Below are 22258 nucleotides of genomic sequence, written 5' to 3' on the forward strand. Positions count from 1 at the left end.
CATAAATGGAGTATACGGGTTGGAATTTATAGGAAAAACAATCATAACATGTCGAAATAAGATCGCAAACGATGACTAATCTTATACATTTACAATGAGAAACAAAAGTTATTGAAAAAGCGAGAGTACATTGATTGTGATTAAGTGGTCTAATTATGGAAAGAAAAAACTTATAATTAGTAATGAATTAATGATGATATCGAATAAAACCAGCACGATCGTTTTCTATTATTCAACATTCTACACCTAAACAAAAAAAAGTAATGCGTTTATTTATCATTAAGCTTGAACTATAGAAGCACGATCTAAGATAGGTATGAGTTATTAAAAATATGTTGTCACCGAGCGAATCACATTGTATGAAAATACTTAAAATACAGACCATCAATTTTTTGTTTTATATAATTAATCTTAAACGAATCATAATAGGCTCGAATAATTTTGATACAAAATGTTTGATTGTGTATCTGACGTTTTTACAAGAATTTCGACGAACCAGTGCACATGTAACCATGTGACAACGTATCCCCAAAACAAAAACTAAACAAAAAAGAAGCCAAGACAATACAGCGAAGTCGTCTTTTTTTTATGTCGAGTTATATATCGTCGTCCCCACTAAACAACGACGTCGTATCATTAAATGTGCTTACAATCATATATATTAACAATGGAACGAAAAAGTATGTTTGTTCTTTGGCGATCTGTTTTTGTGTTTTTTTAACAATTCAATCAATTTAGCAATATTTGCATCAAGTTTGGGACGGTTAAATCCGAAAATCATACCATATGTTATTTTGGTATAACTTCTGGCTTTATTAAAACTAATAAACATTGCAATTTAATACAAGGAGTGGTAGCATGAACATTTTCAAATTCACAAAGATCAAACTCTCTTGGTCAAAAGAAGTGTCTTAATAACATGAGTCATAGAGACTGAAGAGCAGGGGAAAAAAATGAGCCTTAAGAAAAACAAAAAAATTATCATTGAACTAACCATGTAAATGAAACAAAATCAAAGAAAGTTCCAAAAATAACACTGACTCGTATGTCCCCCATTCTTACTTGTCACCCATCTCATCTAATCATCTCCTAGGCAGCCTCACGAGCCGTCGAACTATTCTATATAAAATCTTATCACAAGTATGACATATATATGTATATCATTGTTTTTTTTTCTTTATTTTTCACCATTACAAAACCTTGAATATTACTTACTTCCTAAGTTGATTTCATTCTCATTTACGTCTCCGTCACTCTTTCTCCCTATCCACTAAACACAGATCCCAAAAACAAAAACACAAAGGTAAAAAAAAAAAGAAGAAGAAGAGAGAATAGTCCCTTTGTTTCTACGCGATTTATCTGTAATTTTCCTCACTTTCTTTCTCACCAAACAGTCCCTTATATCCCTCTCTATCTCTCTCTCATTCTCTCTTTCTCTCACATTTAAAGCTTCTTCTGCTTAACTTCCACCATTAATATTACATTCTCTCATATTCTCCGGTAGACCAGAAAAGACTGACGATGACTAACTTCTCCCGATCCAAATCTACTGGAGCTACCGGGTTCCCGAATTTTAATGCGACCCGACCCGGTCCAGACATATACGAGAACATCAATGACGATGACGAAGACTACGAAGAAGAACATAGCACTACGAGCACAGACTACTACGACGTATCCACGCCGTTGAGCTCACACGGGTCGAGATCCGGGTCCGGGTCCGGGTCGGGTCAATTCACGATCCTCGACCTTCTTGCTGCGGTTCTGAGGAAGTCGCTGGTGATGTCTTGTAGCATGGAGAGAGGTGATGATGACGTGGCGACGTCTATGGATATAGGTTGGCCGACGGAGGTTAAGCACGTGAGTCACGTGACTTTCGACCGGTTTAATGGTTTTCTCGGTCTTCCCTCTGAGCTCGAACCGGAGGTTCCTCCTCGAGCTCCTAGCGCCAGGTCCGTTATATTTTTCATCACTATATTTTTGATTCGTTTGTGACATTATTCCATATCTCTTGAAAAAAAATATTAGGATATATGTGAGGGATTAAATAATTATTTTCATAGCTGGATCCCTGCATTTTACATGTTACTGTGTTGGATAGTATCATTAAGATGGTTGTTGTTTAGATTTAATGCATGATTATGACACGCTTTTTTTTTTCACAAAAAAAGTCTCTCTTATTTGTTTTTTTTTTTTTAAATAGAAGATTAATCAAGAGTCTGAAAATTCAAGAACCAAATATTCTAACCCACGAATATTATGATATATGAAACAATCTAGGCAGAAAGCTTGGTTTTTGTGATTATCTAACTTATAGGCAGTACTTGATATAAAAAAATTAGGACCCTACGTACAAGAATTTTATCATATAACAACGAAGACCTGATTACATATCTATATCATTTATCATACACGACAAACCGACTCTGTTTATAAGATATTGAAATTTGTTTTTTGTTTTGGTTGATAAAATCATTCAAAATTATGTTGGACGAAAACGTCGCAGAAAAACCATACACCAGAAATCTATCTCCTTCCGTTATTAGTTTATAAGTACTAGATTTATTTAGTCATGAAATTATAAAAGTGGATATCTAAGAATTGTGGGGCCACACGCACAAGAAAATGTTACATGAGTGAACAGTTAAAAATGGTTCTTCATACCATGAAACTTATGGATATTCACTAGTCTGGTTTGTGTATGTGTAACAAGTGATTTCTTGTTTCAGTGTGAGTGTCTTTGGAGTATCGGCAAAGTCGATGCAATGCTCTTACGACAACAGAGGAAACAGCGTCCCAACGATCCTTCTCAGGATGCAGAAACGTCTTTACACAGAAGGAGGTCTTAAAGTAAGTCTCCAATCTCTCTCTCTCTGGTCTCTTCAAATTTCTTAACAATTTTGGATTACTTCGGTGTCAAAAGAATCATGCTGATGATATTATGTATGATTGTTTGTTGCCTTAAGGCGGAAGGAATATTCAGAATAAATCCGGACAACGGCAAAGAGGAGCATGTCCGAAGACAGCTAAACCGCGGTGTGGTACCGCGTGGTATTGACGTTCATTGCTTGGCTGGTTTAATAAAGGTGTTAAAAAAGAACAATAATACTAGGTTTCTTCAATATGTCTGAATTTTTTAAGAAATAGATGGTTTGATTTGTTTGTTCATTGAAACAGGCGTGGTTTAGGGAGCTACCGACAGGAGTGCTTGATGTGTTGACACCAGAGCAAGTGATGAAGTGTAACACAGAAGAAGATTGTAGGAGGCTCGTGACTCTTCTTCCTCCGGTTGAATCTGCGCTTCTCGATTGGGCCATTGGTCTAATGGCTGACGTGGTGGAGCATGAACAGTTCAACAAAATGAATGCTCGCAATGTAGCTATGGTTTTCGCTCCAAACATGACCCAAGTCAGTCAACAATTAAAAATGCTGTTTTTCCTTTTAAGAGAAAGCTTTGATCTTTTTTTATGTTTTAATTCTCATGAAAATGTTTTGATACTGTAGATGGCAGATCCTTTAACTGCATTGATCCACGCGGTGCAAGTGATGAACTTTCTCAAGACTTTGATCTTAATGAACCTCAAAGAGAGGGAAAACGCAGATGTGAAAGCAAGGTGGATCGAGAAACAAACATCAGATCAATCAGAAGTATGGGAATCACAACACTCTGAGATATTAGGCCCTGAGAAACCCAACAGTAACCCTAAGTTCTTGAGAGTGGCTACTCTGTTTAGGCTAGAGGCTGACAATGAAGAAGAGTTTTGGAACACTGAGAAGAGAAACGATCGTAAAGATACAACTGAAAATACTGGGACTGTTCAGAGGCTGTGTAAGCATCCATTGTTTCAGTTAAGCAAATCAACAAAGAAACCTCTTGTAAGTAATCAAGATGAAGGAAGAAGAGGACGAGATGCTTGGGGTTCACGTCTCTCTTCTTTGCCTTGGTGAATTTCACTTGCCTCCCTTTCGTTCCCTTTATTTTTTATTCTGTTTTTAAGAGTGTAAAAAATATTGTGAAATACGATTATAGGTGTTAGTTGTTTGATATAGGTATAACGTTTATTCAATGAATTCAAAATGAACGTATAAGAGAAGAGATCAGAGGTTATCTTATGTCATTTTCTGGAAACCTAGGTCTCTTGGTTCATTCAAACCGACTTCGAGAGGTGTTTTTGAGATCTTAACTGAATTGAACAAACCTGAATCCTTATGCATGTGAGATCTTATCTGAGAGAAAATCCTACTCTGTTCCATGAAACAGAGCCATTCTCTGTTTCAAAAACAGAGTAAGCACATATAGTCTTCTCTGACCCTATTAGCGATTTTTCTTTGGTTTTTTTGTTTGGGGCGTTAAACTCACCATCTCTATATTTCAAAATTACTCTTATAAAAAACAACAATTAGACAATACTTAGAAAAATCATAGACCACTCGACCAGCTATTTTAAGTGCAGGGATTCGATAGCAGCTCCAAAGGACAAGTACGTGTCAATGGGCTAAAAAAATATACATTTGTGAACTAACAATACAAGTATGATGTCTACAGTGTATAGTTGGTAGTGGACTAGAGACATAGGATCAATTGGGTATCTCCTGAGTTCGACTTATATTTGGCGAGTGCGCTAACCTGGACTGGGCATCGGCCTGGTTTTTTCACCCCGAGATTAGTGGGGCTTTGGTTCGAATTACCTTGTAAGTAAAGAAGAAAAAAACAAGAAGTCTAATCTATTAGATTATTACAAATTTCATGAGATAAAGCTTGAAAACAAATATATAACACCAAATTAATACAACATCTCATTACTATATTTGTTGGAAGAATGTTCTCGTACATCCCAATCAAATCACATATTCAAATAACATCTTGATTATTGTAAATCATCCTTTTTAATCACATTTTTCTGTTTAAATGCTCTGAAGTGAATAGTTGTTGTGATTGTTTCATGCATTTATCTCTAATCCTTTTGACATACAGTCTTCTTCCCCTATCGAAATTCTCACGTTTTGTAAATGCTTGTTTTAAAAGATGCAAATATTTTTTTCAATTCAGAGTAGTTCGTAGAATCTTCAAATAACTTTTTCTTGGTGTGAAACGAGAGCATTACCATGCTTTTCTTTTACGTTTTCGTCATCTTTCAACTTCAACACAGTCAGCCACAACAGTAGCATTGAAATTCAGATTTTTCATTTTTGCCATTTTTTCATTAAAATAAAAACATCTAACCGCATGTTATCTACGGTGGCTTATACTGAATTACTGCAAAACCTTAGCTGTGAACATTTGAGTACTGTTTTTTGGGTATAACCGAAATTCTTTGATCAAAATCTAAATTAGACACAATATTTGTAACAGTGGAATATGATGCAGCGAGAGTGTACATAGTGAATATTCATACCGATCTTCGAATAAAAATACTAGATTTTCACTTAGAAATAAAAATACTCTAGATTGTAACCACTTGGCATAATAAAACCATGCCGTTTTATCAGTTTTTTTTGTTTGAAAGTTACAAAAATCGATTATGTATATATAGGCCTCGATATATAATAGTACAAGTACAACGATACAATCAATGCAATACCAGCAAAATATAGCACAAAAATGTGGAATACTGACTCCAAAAAAATATAATAACTATCAAAATTTGTCAAAAAGGTCTATAAAAAATCCAACATATTTTCAAAATTTTGCAATGGCTGTTTTTATCCCCTAACTATATTGTTTTGATTGATAAGCTTAACTTATACATTTTTTCAAGTAAATCGATTTCTTTTGTTGGGTTAATAATGTAATTCGTTTATTTCAAGAACAAACATTCTAAACGTCCCAAATTATTTGTCAGGCCAGCCTTCAAATAATAACAGTAGAATAAATATGTTCTTTTTTGTAACAACAAACAAATACGTTGAGCATGTACATCAGGGGATCAAGAAGGGTTCATTGCACAGTTTTTGAAGCAAAAAATCTTAATATTAAAGAGATAGTATTATCCCGACGAACCTGAAGAGACGTTATCATCCCAAAATAAAGCATCCTGATTGGTTGAAAATTATAATAATTAAAAAAAAATTTAAAACCAAAAAAAATATATTATTATATTCTGATGAACCCCTTTCTGATGAATCTTTTAGGGATTCACTGATGTACATGCTGTTAGTCGTATTTGTTGAGCAACATAATACATCTTTCTTCTTTCATGATGATCTAGTGCGTTTAATCTGATTGTGTTGTTCGTTGCAATCATCATTCAAAACCACATAAATATAGATATCTTTATAAACATCTGCATATAAGATATTTCCGTAAGAAAAGTGTGATGTAATTAACTGAGACGAGTTTGTACGATGTTGGATACAACAATATATGGCTGTGGAATAACTGTGACTTTATATATACGTATGTTTAGATAAATTAAATGGCCCAACTAACACACCGAAAATGTACGAATACACTGTCTCAATATATTTGTTTCTCATTGGTCCACTTCCAAGTTCCAACTTGGCCAGCCACTGACCACTTCACCTACAATTTAAAATAGACTGACAAATCTCCAACCAAACACTGATCCGTAATAAATCCTCTCTCTCTTTTGGAGTCCTTTCTCTTTTCGAGTTTCCTCTTTTGGATTCATTAGTTAACTACATAAATCAATTTGAGGGAAATCACATGATTCTAACACACTTCTTTCACGTAAAGTGTAAAAGTTTCGAAGCCGATAGATATATAAATATATGACAATTTAATTACTATAATGAAAGCTGTACGTGCAGTCGACGCGAAAAGATAAGAAAACTATCTATGTTTGGGAATAAATAGGTTAACAATATAATGGTTAAAATGCTTAAATAGTGACTTGAGATATCTTTTAAGTTTTAACTAATTGCTCTATTTTTTTCCGGAAAAAATTTGCTCTGTTAATCACGATCGAATTATCAAATTATTTTTCAATTTGTTTGAATCAGTCGTAATTATTTGTTCTTGGCGGCTATAATATTTGGCAACACGGCACTAAAAGATAACCAACTTTTTGTATGTCAATTTTTTTTTTTTTAAGATGACCAGATTTTTGTTTAATGTGAGATCACATATGGCTTGTTAATTATTTATACAACTTTTAACAAAAAAAAAATATTTATACAAATTTCGCTACCACATTTTTATGTTGCTTTTTTTCTTACGTTGCTTACTTGCTTATAAATTGAAACCAATCCAATAACCAATTGTTTCTCATATGCTCATCTCAATGGCAAATTTGAAGCTTCCTTTTCTTATAATTTTCGTTCTTTCTCTCTCTCAACATCATCTACTTCATTTTCACCATGACTTCTTCTCTTCTTTTCCGGTCAAGATCGGTTTAATCATTATATCTATCCTCTTCTATGCCTACTCAACCACCCGATCCAAACCGGTTTACCTCGTCGACTTCTCATGTCACCAACCCACCGACTCTTGCAAAATCTCATCCGAAACGTTCTTCAACATGGCCAAAGGTGCTCAACTCTACACTGAAGAAACAATCCAATTCATGACGAGGATCCTAAATCGGTCCGGTTTAGGAGATGATACGTATGCCCCACGTTGCATGTTAACCTCCCCGCCAACACCATCAATGTTTGAGGCGAGACATGAAGCCGAGTTAGTCATCTTCGGAGCTCTAAACTCACTATTCAAGAAAACCGGAGTCGATCCGAGAGAAATCGGAATCTTCATTGTAAATTGTAGCTTGTTTAACCCTAACCCATCTCTTTCGTCCATGATCGTAAACCGGTACAAGCTCAAAACCGACGTCAAAACATACAATCTCTCCGGTATGGGATGCAGCGCCGGTGCAATCTCCGTCGATCTCGCCACAAATCTTCTTAAAGCAAACCACAACACCTATGCAGTCATTGTTAGCACCGAGAACATGACTCTTAGCATGTATCGAGGCAACGACCGGTCCATGTTAGTCCCCAACTGTCTATTTCGAGTAGGTGGTGCAGCGGTTTTGCTCTCAAACCGGAGCCAAGACCGAGTCCGGTCCAAGTATGAGTTGACTCAACTCGTAAGGACTCACAAAGGCGCTAGCGATAAACATTACACTTGTGCTGACCAGAAAGAAGACGACAAAGGTATTGTTGGAGTCGCACTATCTAAAGAACTAACTGTTGTCGCTGGTGACACGTTAAAGACGAATCTTACGGCACTTGGCCCGCTTGTTCTGCCTTTATCTGAAAAGCTCCGGTTTATCCTCTTTATTGTAAAGAGTAAGCTTTTCCGGTTAAAGATTAGTCCATATATTCCGGATTTTAAACTATGCTTCGAGCATTTCTGTATTCACGCCGGAGGTAGAGCGTTACTTGATGCAGTTGAGAAAGGTCTTGGACTCAGTGAGCTTGATCTTGAACCGTCTCGGATGACTTTGCACCGGTTTGGAAACACTTCCAGCTCGTCCCTGTGGTACGAGCTGGCTTATACGGAGGCTAAGTGTCGGGTCAAGCGAGGAGATCGGGTTTGGCAGTTGGCGTTCGGGTCGGGTTTTAAATGTAATAGTATTGTGTGGAGAGCGTTGAGAACGATTCCGGCGAGCGAGTCACTGGTGGGTAACCCTTGGGGTGACTCGGTTCACAAGTATCCGGTTCACGTGGCATAAACTTTGGTTATTGATACACGTGGGAATTGAAGTCACGTGACTAGCTGTCGTAGATCAGCTATATATCTCTACCTGCATTCGACGATAAAATGTAGCTTTTTATTTTATGTTACGCAAAAATATAATTTAGGCGAATGAATTATCATCCATATTAAAAAAAAAAATTATCATCAATATAATCTGTATACGTCTGTCTATCTTTCTAAGAATATAAAATATGAAAGGATGATTTATAATTTAATAAAATCTTATATATATATATATAACCTTTTTTTTGTTACTATCATCATTTAATTTCATTTAGCTATACAGTAATGCAGTGGCCTCGGGTGCACATTCTATAGTCCTTGCGTGTAATCAATTAATTCTGGTTACTAGCGGTTTTTTCTGTCACAAGAAGCTTTATTGGCTGCCTTTTTTTATTAAAAAAAAAAGAAAAAAAAACTTTATTGGGCTGTTACTCATTATGTTTAGAACTTGGAAGGACAATAGTCTTATGGGCCTTATCTAAAAAGCCCAAAGTTTACTACTACTACTATATGTGGACTGGATACTCTCCACCACCGCAAAGAAGGTGACGGAGATAAATTCGCTCTCAGGAAATCGGAGTTATACGATGTGGACCGTGAAATCGGCGCCGATGCCGGTTCAATTTTTCAGGGGACGAACCGGAGAAGTTTTCGTCGGATATTCACAGTCTCCGCCGCTTAATTACAACGGGACCCACCGTCGACTTTGTAACATCCCGACGAAATCGCAAACATCCGAATCCGTCGGTGGATTAGGCCAGAAAATCATCCTCCGCTCCGCCGAATCGAACCAGAATAAACCGATCCCAAAGGAAAAGGAAATTAGTGGATCAGACGTGCTCTGGGCGATTCAGAGAGCGACGGCTCAGAGGAAGAGATCAAACGCCGACAAAAAGACGAAGAAGAAGAAGATAACAGGTGTGGAGCTGTCATCTTCTGCGGGCGAGTCCACTAGAGATAACGGTGTTGATTACAGTAACGTGAGGCCGTTAAAGATCAAGAGCGATTGGGGACACAGATTGGACGAATTCGAGAAACTTCTCAAAGAGTTTCAAGACACGGGACTTTGAGTTTGACTTTGACTTTTGCAGTTTACTGTATTCTCAAAGTATTTTTAGCTGTATATATATTATTTTCAATTCCCTTTTTTCTGTAACTAAAAACTACAGTACGTATATGTCAGTCATTCGACCCTAAAAAAACACTATATGTAAAAAAAATATGATTAATATAAATTTATCGCAAGCATACTATAAATGATAAGCTGTATTTATTAATTTTTTTTTAATCGTACCACATTATTATAATTATTACAACAACATAAGCAACGACTTGTCATAATAGATAAGATAAATCGACCCATTCATTAAGTGTTTATGACGATGGGGGAATTTCTGATGTAGAGGCAATGAAGTTGATAAATTATCGGCTGAATTAACCACACTTACGCGTTTATGTTACTGACACGTGTACAAACCCTAGCCTCTTTGTAAACTTTTCCCGGTCGACACAAATAGCCTTTGGTCGGAGCACAATGAGCATCCTCCGAACAAATACAAAGTCCCTCCAATGCACATCCATCATTTACAATTGTAGGGTTTCCTTTGATCCCTAGGATTTGATCCGTCCATTCGCTCGAGAATAATCCGTTGGGATCAAAACTCTCCTTTACTTCCAAGAAAGCAGGTGCGTTTTTGTATTTTTTAATCACTCCATCGAATGCTACATTTCTATTCTTACCCCAATGTGGCAATGCATTATACTTTAAAAACGCAACCTGCTCAATTTCTTCCACAAAATCTTCATAGAGTCTTGGTGCTAACGGATCTTTGGCTCGGTAATATGTTAGATCAAAGTCCAGGGCTTCCGTTTCTTTCCCAAGATAAGCCGAGGAGGTTGTGACATAACGCATTAGAATACCATTGTAAAGTTCAAGGCCACATAGAGATTTTGGATCGATTTTGACAAGAGATTTGATGTCATTGATGAAACTTTTGACTTGCGTGAGAGGAATACTGAAACATGTTTGATGAAAAAATTCGCCTTTCACACGTGAGTCCCATGCACACGCCGTACTTAATCCATCTTGTAAGCTATCTAGACATGATCCCGACGACATCATACTGTTTTGGCTTCCAATAACCGGATAGCCGGTGAATACAACTCCTTGAATATTTGAAAAATAAAGGTTGGATTGAGTAAATATATTCAGTGTCATACTCATATCAACCAAGACATAAACGGGAAAAATAATTATACCATTGTTTGTCAACCCGTATGAGCTAGCAAACAGTGTAGATGAAATCACTGTGGCTCCCGCACATTTCCCATTAGCATCTCTGACCGTCTCTTGCGTCTCCTCTAAAATTATTATACCAAAAACAAACATTTTAATATGTCTCTCTAAATTTTCTTTAATATTAAAGGTCAGAGATATGTTGAAAAAAAAAAGCGAGATGAGATTTTTAGAAGGTCAATAATGGAATCTTCATTTGATATAATTCTATTTAAGACTAATACTATATGGCAACCATGCACGTATAATGGTGTAATAAATATATATCCTCCAGAATTTTTAGAAATAAAGATAGCTAGCGAGGAAGGAACCTGATGATCTTATGGTGGCTATTGCAGCAGAGGGTTGCGAACGGAACGGCAAGTAATCATACAAACCGTTGCCGGACGTGTTGACCGCTACTCGATCGTCCATTCGATACACAACTTTGCCTTGGCTTGGTAACCATACGAAATCAGCAAACTCATGTTTTCTACCGAATGTCAACGCTTGATCATCAAAATCCAAATCGTCTCTCATAACATACTTTAACGACCTTTTGAACATCAGTTGTAAATCAAAAGTCACCTGTTCAAAAGAAATTTTGTTAGAAAGGGTTTTGATCACGATTAAAACCCAAAAAATGAAATGTAGATGGATCTAACCTGAGAGATAACGCCTAGAACGCCAAGAGAAACCTTAGCCGCGTTAAACTCATTAGGAGTCGTAGTCTCGCTTAAGACTCTAACCTTAGCATACCCATCGTTGACAGAACCAGGACTAACCATTCTAATCTCGGTTACATAATCATGGACTGCACTTCCTTTACCCCACAATGAGCTCCCGTGAGCACCGGTCCCCATCATGCCACCCACAGTTAGTCCCCACCAATACGGTGCATGAGGCAACGCCAATCCAACTTTAGCCGCTTCAGAGATTAACTGCCTAAGCGTCACGCCGCTTTCAACCGTCATGGTCATGGCCTTTGCATCCGCACGCACCGTATGGTTTAGAAACTTTGTGCTTATGAACAAACCGTCGGTTCCGTCAGTGCACGCGAGCTTAGGGATGCTATGGGAATATCGAGTTGTTACACGCATTTTCCGTCCGGCTTTAGTGGCTGCTGCCACGATAGAGACAAGCTCGGCTTCGGTCGTTGGGTAAGCCACGTTGGCCGCTCGACACGTGGACCGGTCTGGGAAGACTCCGTATGAGTTTGTGACTATACAATCCGTGTTTCCTGCTACACATCTGACGGGATCTTCCGGTGGTGTTGAGAGCCCCGTATGCACAAGTGTAAGTATACAATGTATCCCGAGAACAATCCGCCAAAACGCAGCGTTTTGGAAACCATGCGAAGGAGAATAACCAAATTCCATTTTCTTTTTTGTTTGTTTAAGTTTTGTTGAGTCTATGCATTTGGGAATGGTGCCGTTGGTATATATAGAGGTGATGTGGTGTAAAAGGTTGGTTCACTGCGATTTAAATATAATATCTTTGTTATTAAAATTAGAAAACGCTGATACTTCATGTGCTAGTTTGTAAGATATTGTAAAATTTCCAACAACATTCGAGCCATTATTTTTTTAGTGTCAAAAGAAATTCATTTGTATCATATGATCTTATAGACCTAAACCATATATAGTAGTACGAGCCCGCATCGGCGCTGGCATCGTTTATAGCTTTTTGAAATTTGTTAATGGAAATCGTTTGTGTTTTGTTATATTAGATAAAGAAGAAAAAAAACAGGGGGGATATGTTCGATCAGAAAAATCTCCTAGTCCATCCCTTAGTATCTTTTTCAAATTTGGCTAAAGATCAAATCATTTTAGTTTCTGCTTAGTATAATTAATTACTAGTTTTCTTCGTGATGTTTTCATGGAATTGTTTTGTGCATATGTATAGCTGAACAAAGAAATTCCTAGCAAATCGATGTTTGTGAACAAATTATAACCCCAATTTTACCTATTTTAACCCACGAGTCGATCTCTACCTATCTTCCACTCTTAATTTCACTTTTAATCAAGAGAATTATTCCGCTATGATTTATGGTTGTTCAACATTTTACACTTGCCCTGTTTTTCAATTTGATGAAGAGAATATCTTGATGTTCTTCAGCAAAACCAACCCGTTTTACAGTTTCACAAAGCCCCATGCAGTCTTTTTTTTTTTTTTGGTCAACCCCATGCAGTCTATTTGAGAGACTCAAAACACATGGTTTCACTTGCAATTTTTTTTTTGGGGTTACAGAAGGGTTTATTCGTTAACAATTTAAAGCTCACGGTCTAAAATATAATACCTGTCTATATATAAGTTAAAGGGCTTTTAGTTTCAAATCCCACTACATGTTTTTAGTTTATATATTTAATATTTGCCTCGTTATTTCTTTTCATTTCATTGTGAGTAACCGTCGACTTTGTCCACTTGCCAAGTTTTCTAATGTTCTAAAACAATACACTATTTCAGCTAGTCAACTGAAAATGGTTATATAATTCTACATTTAAAATGATTATATAATTCTACACCTTAAGAATGATTATATAACTCTACACATGAGAATAATCAATCTTCGATATGGACTTATAGAACAACTCTTTTAACAAATTAAAAAAATCATGCCTCGTCGTCTTATGCTATTTAAAGAAAAATCAGACGATGACTTCAATAAATAGGTGAACATTTAATCAATCATATATATATATATATATATATATATATATACATACATGAACGAAAAATCAACTAGTAATTAATTATCACATAAGTTTCGTATCAGTTAAGAAGTCAACTCTGGAATGCTTAACAATACGATCTATATATTATATGACTGAGGGAATGTTTTTGTTCTAACTTTGGAAAACAGAACATGAGCCAAGACGGGCAACTGTGCAAGTGGTAAGGAAATTTCAAGAAGACGTTTGCAACTTGTAACTTGTAAGAGATGGTGGTTGTGATGTCATAGGAGGATTGATAAGTGGCTGAAATCGCTGGAACATTAGATGGGTTTTATTATAATTATATACAAAATCAGTTGTCTCTGTTTTTTCAAAGACAAATCCGTTAGGTTTTGCCCTGTATTTTCTAATATTAATAACAAAAAGTCACTTTATATGTAAGATGGAGGATAAGAAAGTCATGGTATGTATGTCTCCCACAAGCCATTGTCTTCATTAAAAAAAAAAACAAATATATATATATATATATGTGTGTATATAATCTCATCTATTAATATACCTAAATAAAGAGATTCATCCCCGAAGTGGAATCAGATTGGAAGTGAGTTATAAAACTGTCAAAAACCAAACTTCGTGTTTATGTTCCTTTTGCAACGAAATAATGCGAGCGTTATTAGATCAAAGAATCAACAAAAAATAAGAAAAAAGTTTTTTAAGGCAAGAAACTCATCCAATTCTGAACAATCAGATTGAAATACCACAACGTGACAACCTTTCTCAATAAAGCATTTCATAGTTTACATCAACACCTCCATTTACTTCTTTCTTCCGTTTCAAAAAAGTAATGTGTTAAGAAATTTATTTTTTTTGTCCTAAACATATGATGTTTTCAACTTCTAAGTGCAAGAATTATCAGTTTTATAAAGTTTTATAACTATCTATATTCTCCAGTTTGTTTTTTTTTTGTGCAAATCCTTCATATAGAAATTTAATCAAATCCTTCATATAGAAATTCTTCAGTTTGTTTTATCATGGATTAAATTATGTCTAAGTAGATAAAATGCTGTTTTATTTTATTAAGAGAGATAACCCCAAGGACACCAAGAGAAACTTTGGCCGCCGTAGTCTCGATTCAAACTCTAACCTTTGCAAACCCATCATTGACCCAACCAGGACTAACCATCCTAATCTCGGTCACATAATCATGGACTGCACTTCCTTAATTTACCCCACAATGAGCTGCCCTGAGCACCAGTCCCCATCATACCACCCACCGTTAGTCCCCACCAATTAGGTGCAATACAACGCCAATCCAACCTGCTCAAACTCCCAAATAGACCTTACTAGTGATGCACATAACATATTGAACGTATGAAAATTTTTTTTCTCTTAATGATTTATTACGAACATGCATGCACAACGTAAGAATATACCTGGATCCAGTTCATAATTGAGATGTTGGGTCTGTGGAACCTGTCGTGCTATGGGTGATAGAGAGAGCGTAAGAAGTCGAGAGCCGCTTAAAAGAGCTTCAACTTAGGACACATTGACTTTGACCTTGTTTTTTTTGGAAAAAATTGTGATCTTTTCTTATTTCCTTCGTAGGATATTTAATGTTAACTTCTTCCATTTTTATCTGTAGTCAAGCTGTATATTTTCAAATTTCTTCATTGTAAATTTTTTATATATATTAAAATCTAGAGTCTAAACTTGTCGCACGGACGAGCATAGAAATAATTATCACCAACATAGAACCCAAATTTTTAACAAAAAAAAAACACAGTGAAATAGTTAAAAATCGTGATGCGTGCCTCTTGAAAATTCCAATCTTATTGCACTCGCGAGATTATTATATTTATGTTAATTAAAACAACATCAGCTATCACTCGCCATGATAATTATCCAATCACACGTAAAAGCACTTTCTGATACTATAAAGAAGCAATGAAGATTAATAACTTACTGATTGAATCACACTTATGCCTCTGGTACGTGCACAAACTCTAGCTTCTTTGTAGACTTTTCCCGGTCGACACAAATATCCTTTGGTCGGAGCACAATGAGCATCCTCTGAACATATACATAACCCCTCCAATGCACATCCATCTTTGACTATCGTCACGTTTCCTTTGATTCCTAGGATCTGATCTGTCCATTCACTCGAGAATAAACCCATCGGATCATAAATTTCTTTTACTTTCAAGAATGCCGGCGCATTCTTATACTTTTTAATAACTCTATCAAAAGCTAAATTTCTGTTCTTTCCCCAATGCGGCAATGCTTTATACTTGAACAATGCAATTTGCTCAATTTCTTCGATGAAATCTTCGTAAAGTCGTGGTGTTAGTGGGTTTTTGGCTCGGTAATAAGTTAGGTCAAAATCTAAAGCTTCTGTTTCTTTCCCAAGATAAGCCGGCGAAGATGTGACATAGCGCATTAGAATTCCGTAATAAAGCTCAAGTCCGCATAGAGATTTCTGTTCAATCTTGACAAGAGATTTGATGTCGTTGATGAAACTTTGGACTTGCGTAAGTGGAACACTGAAAGTTGTTTGGTGAAAGAATTCACTTTTTATACGTGAATCCCACGGACACGCCGTGATCAATCCATCTTCAAGACTGTCTAAGCACGATCCTGACGACATCATTCGGTTTTGGTTTCCAATGACCGGATAACCGGTAAATATAACGCCTAACACCGGTGAATATGTGAAACAAGAAGGTAAGAGAGGGTTAATATTCGAAGTAAAATTAATGAAAATGCACACGTAAATGTGAAATTATATATTTTTTTCAAAGTATTACCGTTGTTGGTCAAACCGAATGAGCTAGCAAACAGTGTAGATGAAATCAGTGTGGCTCCTACACACTTCCCATTCGCATCTCTGAACGTCTCTTGCGTCTCCTCTAATTAATACGAGACAGGAAAATAGAAGAAGAAGTTAAGTAAATGTACTAACTTTTATAAATAGGGGGATTTTTTTTTCTTTTTTTTTGGTTAACGTTAAAAAATAGTATTATTTAATGATAATATTTAGCTATCTTTCTCATACGTAAACACACAAAAATAAATAAAAGCTTTAGAAATAAGGTGAACCTGAGGATCTTATAATTGCTAATGCCACGGAGAGTTGCGAACGGAATGGCAAAAAATCAAACAAACCGTTGCCTGATGTGTTGACCGCTACTCGGCCATCCATTCGATAGACCACTTTGCCTTGGCTCGGTAGCCATATGAAATCCGCAAACTCATGTTTCTTCCCAAATGTCACAGCTTGATCCTCGAAATCCGAATCGTTTCTCATAACATACCTCAACGATCTCTTGAACATCGGTTGCAATTTCAAAGTCACCTTTTCGAACAATTGTAATAAATATGTGTCAGAAGTATGCTATTATTTTTCTTTGTAGTAAATTGTAAGATAAAAAATTAATAATTAATTAAATCCAACCTGAGAGATAACGCCAAGAACGCCAAGAGAAACCTTAGCCGCACTAAACTCGTTAGGAGTGGTAGTCTCACTTAAAACTCTAACCTTTGCAAACCCATCGTTGACAGAACCAGGACTAACCATCCTAATCTCGGTTACATAATCATGGACTGCACTTCCTTTACCCCACAATGAGCTCCCGTGGGCACCGGTTCCCATCATGCCACCCACGGTCAGTCCCCACCAATACGGTGCATAAGGCAACGCCAATCCAACCTTAGCCGCTTCAGCGATTAACTGCCTCAGCGTTACACCACTCTCAACCGTCAAGGTCATGGCCTCTGCATCTGCTCGCACCGTGTGGTTTAAAAACTTCGTGCTTATGAACAAACCGTCGGTTCCGTCAGTGCACGCGAGCTTAGGGATGCTATGGGAATATCGAGTTGTTACACGCATTTTCCGTCCGGCTTTAGTGGCTGCAGCCACGATAGAGACAAGCTCGGCTTCGGTCGTTGGGTAAGCCACGTTGGCGGCTCGACACGTGGACCGGTCTGGGAAGACTCCATATGAGTTTGTGACCGTACAATCCGAGTTTCCCGACACACATTTGACAGGATCTTCAGGTGGCGTTGAGATGGTAGTGAAGACTAGTGTAGTTATACAGTGTAATACGAGAAGGGTGCGCCAAAACGCTGCGTTTTGGGAAATAAACGAAGGCGTATAAAGAAATGCCATTATTGAGGTATCTTTTTTCAAATGTATTGCGCATTTAGTGTTTCTATTATATATACGTTTGGTATATATAGAGGTTGTGTGGCGTAAAAGGCCAGGTTTTAGTGTAATCTAATTTATAATATCCGGTTGATAAGAAAAGAAGTGAGATATGAGATGCTTGTAAGATAAGTTTAATCATGTGCTCTCATTATTAATTTCATCGATTCATCAATTGCACTCTCTCCATTTTCATTTGTATACATCTCATGGGTTTAAAGTGTATGGCGTATAGTCTATGACCACCAATCGGTATATCCCTTTTCTTACTTTTTGAGATTAATAAGACTTAAAAAAAAATACATTTCACTTCTAAGACTAAATTCTAGCCAAACTCACTTCTCAAACAATACACAAGATTATATTTTACTATTTGTTTTATTTTGAGTTATTAATGATATCTCGATTTTTTTTAGTTAAGTAAAAGCGAATAAATCAAGGTAGATCTAATGAATAAGTTGACGAGCCCTAACCCTTGCTGTTGAATTTACAAAAGACATGGGAGTAGATATACTAAAAAAATCTTAGATTTGTGTATCGTTTGTCGTGTTAATATTATCAGTTGATCTTTCAAAAGAAATCATCATCAGTCATACCTACTTTTAGATTGTACGTAACTACGTATAATTGTATTAATCAAATGAGAGGAGCCAACCAAAAAGAAAAATTAAATGAATGAATCAAATGAGAGGAGCCAACCAAGAAGAAAAATTAAATGAATGACACGTACATATTGACTATTAACCGTGTAATAACGGCACCGTCAAGGGTCAAGCTAGTAATATATACCAAAAGACTTCAAGAAAAAACTATTCGATCTTATTAGTCGTCGGACAATATTATCGAATTACACTCTTATTCTTAAACAAGTTTTCTACATAAAAAACGACTTTATTTTTAATATTATGTAATTTTTTTTGTAAAACTATTAGTTCTTATAATTACTTTTTCCAACAGTTACTTCCTTATAAGGGGATACATGTAAAAATTTTATTTAGGAGTCTAAATGTTATTAATTATACCCTAATTAATCACTATCTTGTATCTCTAGATATATATATGTAAAACTCATTCTAATAAGTTTTTTTTTTTTTGAACCTTATTTTTTAACACATTCAGCACCAATAATAACCACAATACTCCAATGTTTAAAAACGGTATCACCTAAAGTTTTTTTTTTTTAAGTCAATGTGTATCGAAAAATTTAATCGATGATTGTCATATATAACTAGTAAAATGCCAGTATTCGTCACGGGTGTGCCTTGCCAAGAAACTATATAAATATAATAATGTCTGATTTTTGGGCCTACTAAGAGTAATAACTGCTTAGAGCATCTGAATAGAGGTTTTAAGGGGATTTTTAGATGAGGTTTATGGATTTTTGGCATTTAAAATAAATCAATAAAACCCATTTTTTATTGAGTCAGTTCTAATTTAAGGCTTTTTAGAGTATGATTATCGCACAATTTTTAAGAGTTTTTTAGTTCTTTTTAATATTAAAAATAATGCAAAACATGTAGGATCTATTATAATATGCAAGAAACTTTTCATAATTGGAAATTATAAGAAACGTTTCTTGTATGTGGGATCCATTTTTAATATTAAAAATTTGTTTAAGAAACTTAAATGTATATTTAGCGATAAAGATGGTCTGATTAAGGGGGAGTTTATGCATGACGTGGCAGCATTTTATTGGTTGGGGTGGGGAAACTTTTTGTCTGACACATTCTCATACTTAGAGAAAAATTTATCTCTTTCTTTCACGTAAATTTTGTCTCGACTCTTCAAACTTTCTCTTTCTTTCGCATCTCCTTCTTTCAATTTCAATATTTTGTATTTTTTTATTTTCATGTAAATGAATAAAATTGTTTTCATACAAAATTATATATTTACAATTATATATAAAATTAATTATTATGAAAAATCGAATTATTTTTTTTTTATTATTACTATGAACTCCATAAAAGTTCACCATTGTATGTGTGATATTATGAAAGGTTCTAATTTTTATGGGAAGAAAAATTTTATTATTATTATATAAAATTAGAACCCATATGTGGTTCACCGTGCTCTTAGATTGAATGCCAAGTTACGCACGTCTTTCACAAAATTTAAACAAAATCTAGTGAGAGTCAAATGTAGGGAACGAAAAGAAACGTGTGGGTTGGGTTTGTTTTATCAAATTTGATTTCCATATTATATAGTTCTTTTTTATTTGGATGATCTTTTGTATGAGAAAAAGGGGAAGAAATGATCTTATATACTGTATATGAAATCGTCGTTTACAAAGTTCAAATTATTCTCCATAATGCTGGTCATGAATGATGAATTACGCAGAAGCAGAGTCTCTGCTGTGAACTTGATCATATCATTCTACAGATTCTTACTAGAACGGTCCATCAAGCCAACTTAAAAAAACTTCATAAATCGCAATGGATTACGATCTAAAATAAATCGCAGAAATTGAAGTCGTGGTCGTCGCGGTAACATTTGCTAATCCCAACACGGAAACACTAGCTGTAATCCTTGTAAAAATACTCCATCGTTACCGTTTCTTCTCTTCTAGGAGTATATGTTTTTCTAAATGTATGCACCATCTCTACTTTACTCTACTTGTTTGAGTTTCAAGTAGTCATCACTTTATACTGTTTGCAGTCATAGCTTCTAAAATGTTCTTTTTTAAAAAAAAAATTGAAACCCTTTCTGAAAAAAGAAGAAGAGAATACATTATCTGCTTAAAAACTTATATAGCTTCGTGCACGCCTCTTTGTTATTATCGTATAAAATGGGTTAGCCTCAAGAGGGACAAAATTACGTAATTTTTTTTTTATTCTTTGTTCCCTTGATCTAGTCGCCTTTGACTCTGAAAGTCTGAAGCGATACAACTTTTTGGTTGACCACCAATCTCTATTTCAGACTACTGGGCCGGATGTGCCAAATCTATTTCTGATCACTTGATTCTATATGGGATTTTATGATACTTTTTGAGTGGGCTTTTTGAATGAATATAGTAGATGCGCTACTCTTGCTTTTATTACGTCTATTTGTAAATTTTTAGCAAGAAAAGATAACCAACTAAGATGAAAATTTAGTCTTGACTAAACTTTACTTGAAACTGATTAATATCTCCATTCATTTAGCTTTATTTGTTTTTCTTAAGAGTGTTATTAATTTTGGTATATTTTTAGTAAATCTGTATACATAATATGAGGCATACCATTTTCTATATAAATACCCTAGAATCTAGATCAGATCTTCAAGCCAATTATATCAAATGACAATACATTCAAATCAATGACTATAAGGGTGAAACATATTTGTGTGTGAATAGTGTTTCGACAAGGAGTAATACTTGGATCAGGTTCACATAGATCAATACAATTTGGATGTTACATAGGCGCTATACAGCTTGGGTTTGAATAGGGCTTTATGTGCCGAAAAAAATACTTTATTAGTCCATGCAAAATAAAACAGAAGAAGTAAATATATACAATAGTATGTATCTGTTAAAAAAAGACGCCTAAAAAATGGAATGATGGAAAAAAGAAGGAAATCTTTGGATAAAACACCGAAGGTGTTCGTCCTAGCCGCATGTTCTCCGCCTCTTCTCTTCCTGAAAACCACCCTTCTCCTTTGTGGAGAATGTATTTAGAAGCCGGCGGTAGTGTCAAAGAAGAGATTCTCAACGCATCTGAGAAGGCAAGACTCTGTGAGAGATGTTCCTCAGCCAAATTTCAGCATCAATGGCATCAAAAACTAAAATATTTGTTCGGTCACCTTTAACTAACGGAAGAATTATTAATAATCTCGACACTCAAGCAAGTTCGAGAGTTGAAGATCGATATCTGATACTAGTCTTAGACTCCCAATAATTGCGTAAATCGATCACTTCCGAAACGCAGTTGATGGAGTTTCGAGATATTTTTAAGAATATCATCAATCTATTATGCGTTTAATGTATTTTAATTTTTGTTATGTAACAACTGAGAACTTTTCGATCTTAACATTAAAAATAATAATAATAATAATTAATAATAATAATAATAATAATAATAAAGTGTTAGAATCTCGAATACAGATTACCATATTAATTAAACATTCAATATCTAGTTCCATAAAGTGGAAATATTAAAGCTCAAAGCGTATAGCTAATGACACAATTCTAATCACATCAAAATGATGAAATTTAAATTCAAAAAGGCAAAAAGAAATCGAAGATTCCAAGCACCTTTTATATATTGATTAGTATCTTTTCACATTTGAACCACGAATATTAGAGTGTTATGGTTCATGGGATATATATATATATATATATATTTTTTTTTTTTTTCGACATGGATGATAGACCTCGTTGGCACGAGCTTGCACTATCCCATCGCACCTAGTTACCTACCGTTAATCATCTCCTTGATTTTTCTTTTTAAAAAGAATATTATATATTGTCT

General features: G+C 35.4%; 5 protein-coding genes across 5 annotated transcripts; 3 read left to right on the top strand and 2 right to left on the bottom strand.

The window, feature by feature from the left end:
• The first annotated feature begins 1043 nt into the window (after positions 1 to 1043).
• LOC18015765 (rho GTPase-activating protein 3) lies at positions 1044 to 4111 on the top strand. Its single transcript, XM_006397799.2, has 5 exons — positions 1044 to 1952; positions 2730 to 2850; positions 2967 to 3086; positions 3178 to 3408; positions 3505 to 4111. Exons 1-5 carry the CDS (start codon positions 1522 to 1524, stop codon positions 3946 to 3948), a joined length of 1347 nt encoding a protein of 448 aa, XP_006397862.1. The 5' UTR covers positions 1044 to 1521; the 3' UTR covers positions 3949 to 4111.
• Positions 4112 to 7232: 3121 nt separating this feature from the next.
• Positions 7233 to 8804, top strand: LOC18015766 (3-ketoacyl-CoA synthase 13). The gene has a single exon (XM_006397800.2). The coding sequence runs from the start codon at positions 7233 to 7235 to the stop codon at positions 8631 to 8633; it is 1401 nt and encodes a 466-aa protein (XP_006397863.1). The 3' UTR covers positions 8634 to 8804.
• A 291-nt stretch (positions 8805 to 9095) lies between these two features.
• On the top strand, positions 9096 to 9912 carry LOC18015767. Its single transcript, XM_006397801.2, has one exon. It carries the CDS (start codon positions 9250 to 9252, stop codon positions 9730 to 9732), a length of 483 nt encoding a protein of 160 aa, XP_006397864.1. The 5' UTR covers positions 9096 to 9249; the 3' UTR covers positions 9733 to 9912.
• A 194-nt stretch (positions 9913 to 10106) lies between these two features.
• LOC18015768 (L-gulonolactone oxidase 5) lies at positions 10107 to 12316 on the bottom strand. The gene is made up of 4 exons (XM_006397802.1): positions 11603 to 12316; positions 11270 to 11525; positions 10922 to 11023; positions 10107 to 10828 (listed from the first exon to the last, which is right to left on the bottom strand). Exons 1-4 carry the CDS (start codon positions 12314 to 12316, stop codon positions 10107 to 10109), a joined length of 1794 nt encoding a protein of 597 aa, XP_006397865.1.
• Positions 12317 to 15495: 3179 nt separating this feature from the next.
• Positions 15496 to 17777, bottom strand: LOC18015769 (probable L-gulonolactone oxidase 6). The gene is made up of 4 exons (XM_006397803.2): positions 17064 to 17777; positions 16709 to 16964; positions 16417 to 16518; positions 15496 to 16303 (listed from the first exon to the last, which is right to left on the bottom strand). Exons 1-4 carry the CDS (start codon positions 17775 to 17777, stop codon positions 15564 to 15566), a joined length of 1812 nt encoding a protein of 603 aa, XP_006397866.1. The 3' UTR covers positions 15496 to 15563.
• Between the last annotated feature and the right edge of the window lie 4481 nt (positions 17778 to 22258).

Source organism: Eutrema salsugineum, unplaced genomic scaffold (assembly GCF_000478725.1).
Source record: "Eutrema salsugineum unplaced genomic scaffold, Eutsalg1_0 scaffold_22, whole genome shotgun sequence".
Classification (NCBI taxonomy): domain Eukaryota; kingdom Viridiplantae; phylum Streptophyta; class Magnoliopsida; order Brassicales; family Brassicaceae; genus Eutrema; species Eutrema salsugineum.